Source organism: Choristoneura fumiferana, chromosome 9 (genome assembly GCF_025370935.1).
Source record: "Choristoneura fumiferana chromosome 9, NRCan_CFum_1, whole genome shotgun sequence".
Classification (NCBI taxonomy): Eukaryota; Metazoa; Arthropoda; class Insecta; order Lepidoptera; family Tortricidae; genus Choristoneura; species Choristoneura fumiferana.
Window position 1 is genome coordinate 1010447 of NC_133480.1, and position 13720 is coordinate 1024166.

Sequence of the window (13720 nt, forward strand, 5' to 3'; positions counted from 1 at the left end):
GTCAAGGAAACTGAATCGCGTACCAGAGTGGAACCTTTGTGCCACTAATGTCATGTTGACATCTCATACTTTTGTCAGTTCCACCCTGATGTAGATCAACATGACATTAGTGATTACATGAATCAGTTTCTTTGACTGTATATCCATCTTTGGTATATCCTTTGGATTGACGTCCGCCATCTTTAGAAACCATTAGAATTGCGTCGCCATTTTGTGCAAATTCTCGCGGTTGGCAGGCCTTATAATTTCACGTCAACGTCTGCCTTTCGCGTCGTCTTTCAAACGTCTGATGGCTGATTTTGATGCACTTTTTACAGGTCCTTAGTTATGTTTGATAGAAATATGTAGGTTCAGCTGTTTTTGTGATATTTAAGTTTAAAATGGCAATGTCTTCAGGGCAGGGCAGGGTCTTTCAACTTTTCTAATAAAACTCGTAAAATTTCAAGAATAAATTTAATGTTTGGGCGTTTTTTTCAAGTGTACCCTTTCTTTTTTGAAATTTTGCAAAATGCGTGATTTTTCCTACTCAGAATCAAGAGCACAATCGATTCCGATAATTTAAAAAAATTACCCAAATAAATGACAGTTTTGCGACTATTTTTTATACACTCCGTATGGGTGTGACAAAACTGACTCATAAAATTTTGTATGAAAAAATGGGGATAGTTTTTTAAACGATCTTAATCGATTTGTGCTCTTGATTCTGAGTAGGAAAAACCATATTTTTTACAAAATTTAAAAATAAAGGAAAGGGTATTTTTTTTAAAACGCCCGTTTACCTTTCTTTCATTCATTCATTTTGTAAATAATAATTAGGTGTAAAACTACCTTATGTTACTAAGTTAGGTAAGTACTTTACTCAACAGGCAAGTAGCAGAGTCAATAATACAGAGGGGTGAGTTATAGGTTTGAACCCACGACCTTCTATAGGTCGCACCACCTTTGACTACCATAGTTTTTTAGACGTTTTTAGACATTTATATTTTTACAGGCATTTTTATAATGCAGGTAGGTATGGGTGGGTTGTAAATTGGTAGGTTATTGAAATTATTATAAAGCTTGAATATGATAGATAACTATGCTGAAAATCCAATTTAAGACTGTTATTTCATACGTTTCTTAATAAGATAAAAACCTAAAAACAAACAAAATTGGTACGGTCCCAATGCAATGTATCGAATTGGTATGTTTACTTCATTTAAGTGGACGAAGCCGCAGTTAAAAGCTAGTATGCAACAACAAAGTAATACTTGAAAATATTTTGAACCGCAACAAAATGTCCAAATAGCTAGATAACACAAAACCACATTCACACATCACTATTACCAAGTTAACTTTGCACGCGGACAAACATGTAACTAATAGCTTTATATGCAAACTTTAGTACTGTGTTCGACAGCAGCGCCACATCTGGCAGCATGACTAATTTGGTTATTCATTGCACACTGCACACGATTTTTTGACAGTACATACCTATAAAATGCCAGTTACACACTTACTGGGCACATTGGCCGTGGGAGCTCACGGCTAAACAACGGGTTCCACCCTTAAAAAAAAGTTTTTGTGTATTCTCCAGAATAAATTTCGGGTAAGTACTTATTTATTTATTTTCATGGTTTATTCTCATGTTTTATACTTATACTGTATTCTTATTGTGAGTAAAATATATGGCCTATTGTAATAGTACAAGCAGTCTGTGAGTACAAGCGTACACGTAGGTACAACAAGTATGTCTCTTTTAAACACGGCCAGGGATTTTTGGAAATAATTCCGATTCAACCAAATGAGGGCTATAGTTTTTTGTCTTTCTAGATGGCGCCACTGTTGCGTGAGGTTTTAAAGTGTGGCTTTCAAAGTCTGTTATTTATTACGGGCGTGAAAACAAAGTTTAGATTAAAATCATATCTAATAAACCTTAAAACCGTACCATAAAAATATCGAGCAGCCACAGTGTTGCGTAGTCCCGTTTTGTTCGGAAAAAAAGGGAGGACAAAAGTTTCCCAAAGACAAAACTGTCTCAAAACACAGACATTAATTGCCCCGTAACGCATAATTTCCATAATAATTTTCAGGTACTTAATGCAAAATATTCACAAAATTATTCTAATTATAAATAAACCCGCGTAGCTCACCCAAAAACTATGAGATTTGACATATCGGAGACCTCACGCTACACTAGCGCCTCTAGCGGCGAATTCATACGCGATGTGGCGATAGCGAGGACTCCTTTTTTTATTTACTCGTATGTCCATCAAATATCTTTTTCACACCTCTCCTTCAGAAAAGTAACTTTTCCTCCCTGGCGAGAGGGAGCAAAGTGCAACTTTTTTGTTCAAGGCTTTTCTAAGTGTTTTATTGCAAATGCCATTTTTTGAAGTTGATAATTGTAAAGCCACGCCATTTTCTATGCTGGTTGTTCTTTAATAATACTTATTTAGAATTATTTTTTTCCAAGTTTATTAATGCTCGGTGTGAAAAGTTGTATGAGCCACTCGGGAGCAAAATTATTTTCATCTTGGGCGCTAACACTTGAATCCCTCATTACGCTTAGGATTCTACTTTAGAATCCCTCGCTACGCTCAGGATTCAATTTACGCCCTCGCTGTAAATACACCATTTTGCTCCCTTGTGACACAAATAACTATTGACCATCTGCACAGAGTACATATATTATAACCATCTGTAAACAGGTTTCGATTCTTTTATTTCTTCTACTCAACAATAGATGTCGGTAGTAGGGTAGCAAGCTTGGTAGCAGTCAGTCTCGTTAAATTATTATCTCTACCAGGTAGTTAATAGATGTCGCTCACTGTTGATTTTGTGTGCAGTTACTGTTCTGAAAAAACAGTTGTTCTATCTGGCAATAGATGCCGGTAGTAAAAGCAGTCTTGTGGTCCACTAGATACTAAAATGTTACTCAATGTACCTAGAAATTTATGTAAGGAATTAGCTCTTATAACAAAACCATTCAGAAAAATCTGAAATCTTATTTTTTATCTTATTTTTTGTCTGTACATAATTATGAAAACCAAGATAAATTCCGGCACATTCATAAAAACAGGCACGGGCTCTGCTAACATTTTTCAAATGAGAAAATTTCTAATTAGGTATTTTAGTTTAATATTAAAGATGCGATGTGTCTCTCCATGTTAATTCTCGAGTTAAATGTATATATAAAATAATATATATTTATATTGTATATATATATATATGTTGTATATACTATGTGTATTTCGATACTTGTAAAAACGTGCAATTAATCGGTTTTTGTTTCCCTTATCCCTGTTTTTTTTTGTGAGTGAGTGAATAGGCCATTACCAAACAGCCAGATACACTTTCACCTCATCTCTTCTTTGCATCCGGTGAGATGTCAATCACGGGTCATTAAAAAAAAACTTGTTTGACAGCAAAATGAGCGGTAACAAGAACGACCTTCTGCTGTTCTTCGACCGGCCCACGGAACCCTGCTTCATGCAGAAGGGCAGCGACAACGCCGTGCTGGAGCTCCCGGACCACTATTACGTGAGTAGTTCAGCCGTGGGCGCGGGAGGGGGGCACGACAAAGTTCGCATAATTTTCACAAGTCATAATGTATTTTTTTAATTTCGTTCGGAATTCGTCGGTCTTCTTTGTTTTCCTGAAGTGTCATATACGAAAGAAAAAGAAAAGCAATCATCTGTTTCGAGTTGCAAACGACATTTATTAGCAAACTAGTTTAATTGTACTACGTAACATGAATTTGAATTCAAGTGGAAGCAGTGGACGTATCCGGTTGATGATATATTTTTTTTTTAATTCAGCCAGACAAATACAAGACCGTGACGAACCAGCTGGTCAACAAGTTCGGCGCGGACGCCGGCCGCACCATCCCCGTCAGAAACATCGCGCTTCCCGACGTGTCCCACCCTCAGCAGCTGCCTTACAATGATCAGTTCTCTCTCTTCGTGCCAGCGCACAGAAGGATGGCTGGAAAATTGATTGACATCTTTATGAGTAAGGGACTCCCTGGGATAAAAATATTTCTTGACTTGACTTTGCCTCAGTAGCTGCCTTATAATGATCAGTTCTCTTCTCGTGCCTGTGCACAGAAAGTGGCTCGAAAATTGATTGACATCTTTATGAGTAAGAGAGGTGAGACGTATTTACTGCAAAGTTTCTGTCGTAGTTTTAGATAGAAAGGTGCTAGAGAAATTGATATAATTAATTAACATTATGTATCTTGTTATGCGTGTTATATCGTTAGGCCTTTGTTCAGCAGAGGACGTCTTCTGGGTGATGATGATGATGATGATGATCTTGTTATGCTGAATAAATGTAATGATTGATAGTGAAACCAAACTCCTCTCCACAGACATGCGAGACGTGACTGACTTGCAGTCAGTCTGCTCGTACTGCCAGCTGCGGATCAACCCGTACATGTTCAACTACTGCCTTTCTGTCGCCATCCTGCACAGGTAAGCTACTCATACTCGTACCACATGACATACCACAAACACCTTAAGACTGTTCAATGAGGATTTAGTTAAAGACAGACAAACAGCACCGGGGCGCCAGTTTCCAGAGCAAAATAAAATGATGATGGCTCCTTTTGAGAGGCGCGGACCTACCTCAAAATCTACCTTAGACAAAGGCTTAGAGTCGGCGCTGGACATAATTATTTTATTACAGCATTACCGAAAATTTATTAGCCATTGTATTTTTCTAGGCCTGACACGAAGGGTCTGAACATCCCCACGTTTGCCGAGACCTTCCCCGACAAGTTTGTGGACCCCAAGGTGTTCCGCAAGGCTAGAGAAACCACCACCACCGTCCAGAAAGGCGAAAGGGTATGTGTCCATTAGCACTTCCCAAAGACAAAATATACAATAGTAGAGTAGGATGCCACTTCTCAGTACCTATGTCACATTTTTATCACCTAGTCAGCCTACAGTTATGAAGGTCGTTGGTCGCCTATTCTATATACCTAGTTATTTATGTCTCTTTTATTATGCTGAAAAAAGGTAAGTATCTAATTAATTATGCTAAAGATACATATGAAAAATATTTTCTAAGCATCCCTCTCCGCAGCGTTTATATGACTTCATTTATAACTATAGATCCCACTTCGATCAAATATCAATTAAATACAAAGTCGTACAGTCAAAGATACTGAATCACTCACCGAGGAGGAACTTTTCAAAACATATTTCACGATAATTTCTTGGCAAGTTCTTAGCATTATGATATTTACAGCGAAAAGTTTTCACTCTGGTATTCGAAGTTTTTCCATGGTAGAATTACATTTGACAGCATCTTCATTTCCGCAGATGCCAGTAGTCATTCCCCAAGCGTATACCGCCTCAGACCTGGAGCCGGAGCAGCGCGTGGCCTACTTCCGCGAGGACATCGGCATCAACCTCCACCACTGGCACTGGCACTTGGTGTACCCCTTCGAGTCAGCGGACGTCAACATCGTGAACAAGGACAGACGCGGCGAGCTCTTCTACTATATGCACCAGCAGATTATTGCAAGGTAATGAGGGATTTAAAAAAATATATATATACGCGTCGAATTGAGAACCTCCTCCGTTTTTTTCGTCGTGAAAGTTAATCCGGATAACTCACGTCTTAAATCGAGTTTATGAGTCTTAAACTAGTCCGCGCGCAGAGCGGTGGCGCGCAGTGCGCGTGTTGCAGCAGCCGCCGAGTCCTACTCGTAGAGGAAGGGCTACGAACAAACATAATATTTTCGCGTTTTATGATATTAGTAAGAAAGTAAGGGTTTTCTTGCAGGTACAATACGGAGCGGATGTGCAATAACTTGGCTCGCGTGGAGCGCTACCAAGACTTCAGGGGAGCCATCTCCGAGGGTTACTTCCCCAAACTCGACTCACAAGTAGCCTCTCGAGCTTGGCCACCCAGGTAATACTAACCTAATCATATATTCGGCTTAGTAGGTTGATATATTAGGCTGTAGAATTCCATGGGTAGGCCACAACGTTTGAAGAATAGGTAATCTTGAAGGAGAAAGGTTCTCGTGGGGTGACAATGAACCGAAAGATGCAGTGCAGTTAGCAGGCCTGCCATATATGGATTAACACACCGCTAGAGTTGCAGAAATTGCTGGATGCTGCAGTGTCAGCAGACCTGTAAGTAGATTGACCAGCGATATCGTGTGAGTTGCGGGCATCGCTGTATGTAGGTGGCAAAATGTCGTTCATAGTGGCGTTCTAAGCGGGAGGCTTTTGTTTAACAGACGTGCTCGGACTGATAATGATGAAATGAAATTCTTATTCTAGAGTTGAAAGGTGTTTGTTTATTGAAAAACTTGCTGGCGATTAGCTGTGTAGTGGCAGAATAATAACTCGATTTCTATCGGGTTGCCTAAATTGAGTGTGACGTCAGCTACTAACTACAACCGAGACTTGTGCTGTTGACACTATTGTTAATTACGTCGACGTTACAACCACATTGTAGTGGCCGTGGTCATGGGTAGACTGAAATGTACGGTCATGATTGCTTAGCAGCACGAGTTCTTCGAACTACCCGCACGTGATGGCAAAATTAAGTATGTACCTAATTGCAAGGTATTGCATCCAAAGAAGTACCTAGCTCAAGCTTCTCTCACTCTTCGGATTAACGAAAGCTTTCCCCCCCAAACCACTGCGGTGGACCATCTAACTTTGACTCATACTTCCAGGTTCGCACAAACGCGCATCCAAGACCTAGACCGGCCAGTGGACCAGATCCGTGCCGATGTGGTCCAACTGGAGACGTGGCGTGACCGCTTCCTGGAGGCCATCGAAGCTGGTGCCATTCTGCTGGTACTTTTTATACTTTACCGTTTTTTGCAGCTAGATTCTGAAGACTACTTATCTAAGTGTGAGTTGCACTAAGACTTGGTGACTAAGTTACTATAACTATCAAATCAAATTGTAGAGAACTTAATCGTAGATTTGATGGCTGATCTGATATTGGTTATAGTTAGCAAAAGTAACTTGGTGCCATTCACACTAATTAAGGTTTACTTGGCGTGTGTATCTTGAGGTCTGTTTAAGAACTTTGTCACGTCATGTTTGTGATTGGTTTAAAAACTAATTGAAAGGCAAACGGACCTCTTGACACTAACGCCATATATCGTTATTTCGCCTGTTGTCCAGAAATCCTCATCGAGGTTGGAAAATATATCAAGACGTTCAGCCAATGCTCAAAGGGTTACGTGTCAGAAACAACACGACGAGATCAAACACGATGAATAGAAATTTTACAGTGTGAAATTCTTTGCAGGAGAATTCATTTGGAGTTGGACAATCACTGGATGAATTTTGTCGACATACGACCTGCAGAAGTTTTTTCCGAACTATTAGTAGATTTTTCCTACATTCAGTACTTGTTATAGCCTAAATTGAATTGAAATACCTTGACTTTGTAACGTTTATTGCGCAGCCCAACGGGCGCACTTACCCGCTGGACGAGGCGACCGGCATCGACGTGCTCGGCAACCTGATGGAGTCGTCCATCATCAGCCGCAACCGCAGCCACTACGGCGACCTCCACAACATGGGGCACGTGTTCATCTCCTTCGCCCACGATCCTGACAACAGGCATCTTGTAAGTTTCACCGTATTCCATTCACTACTTGCGTTGGTAGTCCTTTTAAACTCACGCACGAGTGATAAGATGAGTTGCGAGGCAAATCGCGAGAAGTGTGAGCAGTCGTGACTCTCCTAGAGTCTCGCCCAAGCCGTGTTCGGTCCGGAAGTGGTTTGTTGGGCACGAGTCAAAGGTTTTTGACATGACTAACGAAGGTAGGCTTTACAACAACAGTTGTTGGCCACCACACCAGTTACTTTGGTGGCGAAAATTTACCACGGTCATCTAGCCGTCTCTCGCCATTCCACCGTATTTAAAACAGCCATACCAGGCATATACTTTCCAACCTACGTCGATAACTGTAAAATTGACTACACTCAGAACCTGAATTCTAACGCTAATTTCATCGACAGGAAAATTTCGGAGTGATGGGCGACTCAGCGACGGCCATGCGAGACCCCGTCTTTTACCGCTGGCACGCGTACGTGGACGACATATTCAATCTGCACAAAGCTAAACTTCCGGCCTACACTCCTCAGCAGGTACTTAATGAAAATCAATAGGTCATTTTACGAATGTTTTTAACAAGGTCATTATTTCGAGAAGAATGTGGCACAAGAAATTTGGCAGAAAGTTGCTACAAAGAATTATAAAATCATCATCCCAGCCTATATACGTCCCAGCGAGAGGGCTTGGGCCGTAGTTCCCACGCGGGCCCAGTGCGGATTGGGAACTTCAACTTCAATTATAAAATATCTGTTAGTTTGCTTGTTGACCACCTTTCTTTAGACAGCTGTATATCTACACTAACGTATATCTTCAAAACCCATGATCCTTTGCTTGAGAGGTCTCTGGTCAACCCACCATGCTTGTACGGTCGGTTCCCTAACCAATGTATCCACTTTTTCATACTACTTGTATGGAAAAGTGGATACTTATGTTAGGGCACCGACTGTACTATTACTTATTCGTGACCAAGCTACAACAGCTTCTCATTTACCTGGTAATCTTCCAGCTGGACTTCCCGGCGATCCGTGTGTCCTCAATCGGCGTGGAGGGCCGCGGCGGGGCCAACACGCTGCGCACGCAATGGGAGCAGAGCACGGTGGAGCTGTCCCGCGGGCTGGACTTCATGCCGCGCGGCAGCATGCTGGCCCGCTTCACGCATCTCCAGCATGACGACTTTAACTACGTGTGAGTAACAGCCTATCACCGCACTGTTCGCTGTCAATAGGGAATCCATCCTGATACGACGCGGAACCGTAGTAGTTGGCCTGGCCAGGCGTATGCTATGCTAATTTCTTTAGGTACTTCTTTATTTGTTATGACCCAAAAGGGGAGGTAGGGGAGACTGGCATAGGCCATAAGAATAGAGTTAGATATTTGTTTTTTTTTGGACTCTTAGAATTGTGTCATATTTACTTTGTTTTTTGTTGTGTTTAAATTATATTTATGGTCCCAAAGAAAGATCAGCGCCGTTCACAAGACTGTTTGCTGATTTGGGACCTTTCGTGATATGCGTATTTTTGGCGCGAATAAATGTTTCTCTCTCTTTCTTTCTTATTTCACCTTGGAAGCGCAATGGCATAAAGCATTGAAATAAATTTGCGTGTTAAAGCTTTCCCAGAGAATTACAGTACGGGGACATAGAGTGTCTTCAAAAAGGATGTAATAAGGTGTGAGGGACACCTAAATATGGTTTTACAAAATGTCCACTTACGCAATACCAATGTGGTCGTACTCAGATATTTTTGATCACCGAGACAGCACCAACTGTATGAGAAGTTTTAAACGGCGCGGTGTTCCAGGATCGAGGTGAACAACACGAGCGGCGCGAACCAGATGGGCACCATCCGCATCTTCATCGCGCCGGTGGCCGACGAGCGCGGCCGCACGCTGCCCTTCGAGGAACAGCGCCGGCTCATGATCGAGCTGGACAAGTTCTCCCAGGGCCGTGAGGAACAACTTGTAAAGGGCCTAGGGTCGGTCCAGGAAGAAACCAAGGGAACACTTTAAAGTAAAAAAAAGGCCTAGGGTCGGTCCAGGAAGAAACCAAAAGTCCACAGAGCCTCAAGATCCGATCCCAACAGAGTCGCGATGATGTGTTTTTCATGAACCCATAAGAAACGCTTAATTTACCTCGCCTCCCTCCGCTTAGCTGTTTCCACCAGAGATAACACATCTCTGACCTATCCTCGCACTCACAGATATAGATTACACTAGATAACGCAAACACCTCAATCTGTATGAAAATCAACCGTGTCACTTTTTTATATCTACTGTGACGTCTCAAGAGCGAATTAGCGATGTGGGTTCCCCGATGTCCTCGCAAAATCGTTTCAAATGCGCCGCCCGCCCGCGCCGTGGGGCTCGAGTCAGTCACTAGCCATGATTAGTCAGTTAGCGGTCAGTCTTTGTATGGGGCCAACTCCGACGTTTGGTCGGGGTTCGGACACCTGAAGTAGATCTCTCTTTTTCTTCTTCTTCAGCGCGTTTTCGCCCACCGTTGGGCATACGCCTCTCCATCCTTTCTCCACCCAGATCGACTGTCCGTCTCTCTCTTACAGACCGGTCCTGCTGTCTCCACAATGTCATGTCAATGTCGTGTGAAGTAGATGCATTTGCGTAATCTAGTTATCTGTGTTCGCACTGTTGTACGAGGATAGGTCAGAGGTTGTTTAAATGGTAAATTAAGCGTTTCTATTGGTTCATGGAAAACAAATTACTCCCAACACATCCTCACGGAAACCAGCCTAACGGGAAAATGCATACTCCTCTCCCGGCTTCCCACCAAATAGCTGAAGCTTTCCTTCCCGTAATCAGCTCCAGGTAGTTGACGACGCGCAACGGGATTTTAGGCGGTGAGAGTCCGCCACTGTCTGGGTCCTCCCTTTGCAATCTTCCATAATGGATTATTCCAGACTGCACGCCTCCATCAGCTATAAAGCACCTCACATCATATCAGCCGGAGGACATCACTGTTGGTCATAGGCCTCCCCTATAGACCTCCTGTTGCTCCGGTTGGAAGCGGTCTGCATACACCGTCAACCCGCAGCTTTAACCAAGTCAAGCACCACATATAAAAAAAAGTAGACAAAAGCTAGGACCTACAAAGTGACGTGATGTGCCTTAGCGACTAGGTTTTACTGGTTCATGTGGCATAGACTTATATAGCTAATCATTGGCGTCTCTTCAGTGCGTCCCGGGAACAACACCATCCGCCGTCGCAGCACGGAGTCTTCCGTGACCATTCCGTACGAGCGCACCTTCCGCAACCAGGAGAGCAGGCCTGGAGACCCGGGCTCCACTGAGGCCGCTGGGTTCGACTTCTGCGGCTGCGGCTGGCCACACCACATGCTGCTGCCCAAGGGGACGGCGCAGGGATACAAGATGGTGCTGTTTGTGATGGTGTCCAACTGGATGGAGGACAGGGTGAGTTCATGTTATGATCAACAGCCCAGCCTCTACACGGCCTTCTACTCTGCTCTTTCGAATGAGAAGGCTTGGGTCATAGGATTGGGAACTTCACACACTGAATTTAGAGGAATTTAGAGATGCGAGCCTAGATTTGAAACCACGACCCTCTGGTTTATTAAGGTCATTTTTTACTACAAGTATGTTCATCATCATCATCCCAGCCTATATATGTCCTACTGCTGGACACAGGCCTCCTCTCGGAATGAGAGGGCTTGGGCCGTAGTACCCACGCGGGCCCAGCGCGGATTGGGAACTTCACACTCACCATTAAATTGCTTCGCAGGTTGTGCAGTTTTCCTCACGATGTTTTCCTCCGCCGTAAAGCTCGTGGTAAATTTCAAATGTAATTTCGCACATAAATTCCGAAAAACTCAGAGGTGCGAGCCGGTTTGAACCACGATCCTCTGCTTCAGAGACCATAGGTCAAACCACTCGGCCACCACGGCTTCTTTGCTCGCATACTCGTACCTTACTATTACTAACGTCCAGCAGTTGCACTGGTACTGGCGGCGCAGGTCCTGTACCTACTACCAAGTGCTAAATTCATTCGAGCTTTGTATCTTGCCGTCTTGCTGACGCAATTTTTAGGCCATAGGTCAAACCACTCGGCTACCTCGGCTACTAGTATGTTAACTCCTGCAAGTATATTAACTCGGCTAAATTATGAACAGTGGCGAGTGGCTTCATTCCGATTTGCGTTGGTTGCTCACAAAATGATCTACCTCATCCTCAGATCGAGCAGGACCTGGTGGGCTCGTGCAACGACGCTGCCTCGTACTGCGGCATCCGGGACCGGAAGTACCCGGACCGGAAGGCCATGGGATACCCGTTCGATCGGCCCAACCCTGCGCGCGCGCTGTCGGACTTCCTACGACCCAACATGGCCGTCCGGGAGTGTTCCATCAACTTCACCGACGCCACCAGGGTCAGGGGACAACGGTCATAGAAGATTCAAGGATCATTCGCAGCTCTTTCACCTGGAATTAATGCCATTTTTTTAGCTCTTTATTCATTACAAGTAAGAAAGAAGGGAATTGTATGGTTGAAGAGAAGAAAAATAACGCAGCGATGTTAGCTCGATCTTGTTTTATTTGGAAGAGAAATTTGGACAATCGCCTTTTATGTGTATTAAGGTACAGGTACTGACCAACGTTACGAGGATGTAATTTAACATGTTGAACAGCGCGCATTAATGCAGTCAGAATACTTAGTGTTACGGGACAAACCAGCGAACAACGACTGCTCCACCCGGCTAATCGGTTTTCTGGCGATAATCCTTTGACTGTTACTTGGTTCAAGTCAAGTACGCTGTAACAACAATTCAGCCATCTTTACTGAGAGATGGCTGGCGATATTAAAATGAGCACAAGTGTTTGAAGCAGCAACATTACGCATGATTTTGAGAACAACAGAACAGCATAAGATGCTAACAATGCGTAACATGCTCTTGATTGTAATGTACATTTCACTCGTAACGTGGTCAGTACCCAGCTTTAGGGTGTCGCAGAGAGCCACCTTACCATTAATAGCGCAAATTTTTCGATTTCCCTTTTCGATTTGCTATCGAACTTGAGAGGCTAAAGATAAAAGATGTCCTAATGGAATAATAGTATACGTAGTCGATGGCGTGCGCCTCGACAGAAGGAGCTTGTAAGAGCAACAAGCGAACAAGGAATGGCATCACTTCCAATAAATGAACTATTCGCGAATAATCCTTTAAGTGATTGGGAGAAACGTTCTACAGAGAAATTCTAGGATATTCCAACCATTTTCAATAAGTAATAGGTATAGAGTAATAAATTCCGATATTTAAAAATCTCCAAATGAGCTCACATAAAGCTTTTCTTTAAGTAAAGATAATCAGTTGATAATAAAACAGAAGAAAAAAAAGTAAGAAATACCTCGGTGACTTGTTGTAATTTGGCAGAAACGCCTGGAATTTTCTCTGAAAATGAAACGAAGATAGCAGCTCATACATACAAATGTTCGCAAATAGCAAATCGCAAATCAACAAACAACAATTTCTTCAAAAATTGAGAATACTTTTATTATGTTATTGTTGTCAGATCATTGTATTTCAAATAGTTATAAGTATACATACTGCTCTTTAGGCGAAAAACACATATGTAAAACCTACTATTTCAAAATAAACGACGTTTTGTGTGCTATGTGCTGCTAAGAAGGCTTGGCAACGTACAAAGGACTTTGAGATATATTTAAATTTAAATTCTAAATACTTAATTAAGATATAATTAACATTTGTAGTATGTTAAAGTAGAATATGTTTTACAATGCATGAACATTTAATCTTGTTTTCTTTTTAACCTTACAATTTAAGTTAACATTCTCTTTAGTAATTTTTTCAATCAAATATTGTTTAGTAGTTAAGTTAGTGTTAATAAACGGGTTATTTATAGTAATTGTACATACTTAGAATACGTAGTTATAATGACAAGACTGATTAAATCGAGCCTCTTACCAAAACATTGTTTTCATTTTAGGTGAAGGAAGACCTATGACAACGTCCGTTCTCTTTATATTTTGTCCCAATGATGGATCATGAATTCATGACATAGGGGCTCAGGCCTGAAATATCTGTTTCCTAAAATGTACAACCCACCACACAGATGTCTAACATCTGGTAGCATGGTGTACGGTTGTGTTGCTCTGA

The 13720-nt window shown here is 42.3% G+C and overlaps 1 protein-coding gene across 2 annotated transcripts; it reads left to right on the plus strand.

Moving 5' to 3' along the window:
• The first annotated feature begins 1477 nt into the window (after positions 1-1477).
• Positions 1478-12160, plus strand: LOC141430908 (phenoloxidase subunit 1-like). Of its 2 annotated transcripts, XM_074091783.1 has the most exons (14): positions 1478-1588; positions 3408-3522; positions 3801-3993; positions 4352-4454; positions 4706-4826; positions 5307-5512; positions 5773-5901; positions 6680-6803; positions 7426-7590; positions 7986-8114; positions 8588-8766; positions 9381-9526; positions 10769-11004; positions 11783-12159. In XM_074091783.1, the coding sequence occupies exons 2-14, from the start codon at positions 3412-3414 to the stop codon at positions 11993-11995; spliced, it is 2055 nt and encodes a 684-aa protein (XP_073947884.1). In that variant the 5' UTR covers positions 1478-1588; positions 3408-3411; the 3' UTR covers positions 11996-12159. The 2 variants fall into 2 exon arrangements, with proteins under 2 accessions (XP_073947884.1, XP_073947885.1); XM_074091784.1 differs by lacking the exons at positions 1478-1588; positions 3408-3522; positions 3801-3993 and adding an exon at positions 4078-4122 and having other exon boundaries at positions 11783-12160.
• Positions 12161-13720: the final 1560 nt, after the last annotated feature.

Excerpts from the sequence above, each read along its gene's own strand:
- LOC141430908 (XM_074091783.1), top strand. The coding sequence starts at position 3,412 with ATGAGCGGTAACAAGAACGACCTTCTGCTGTTCTTCGACCGGCCCACG. Across the intron at positions 8,115-8,587 it reads CGGCCTACACTCCTCAGCAG|CTGGACTTCCCGGCGATCCG; the intron begins GTACTTAATGAA and ends GTAATCTTCCAG. Across the intron at positions 8,767-9,380 it reads CATGACGACTTTAACTACGT|GATCGAGGTGAACAACACGA; the intron begins GTGAGTAACAGC and ends GCGGTGTTCCAG.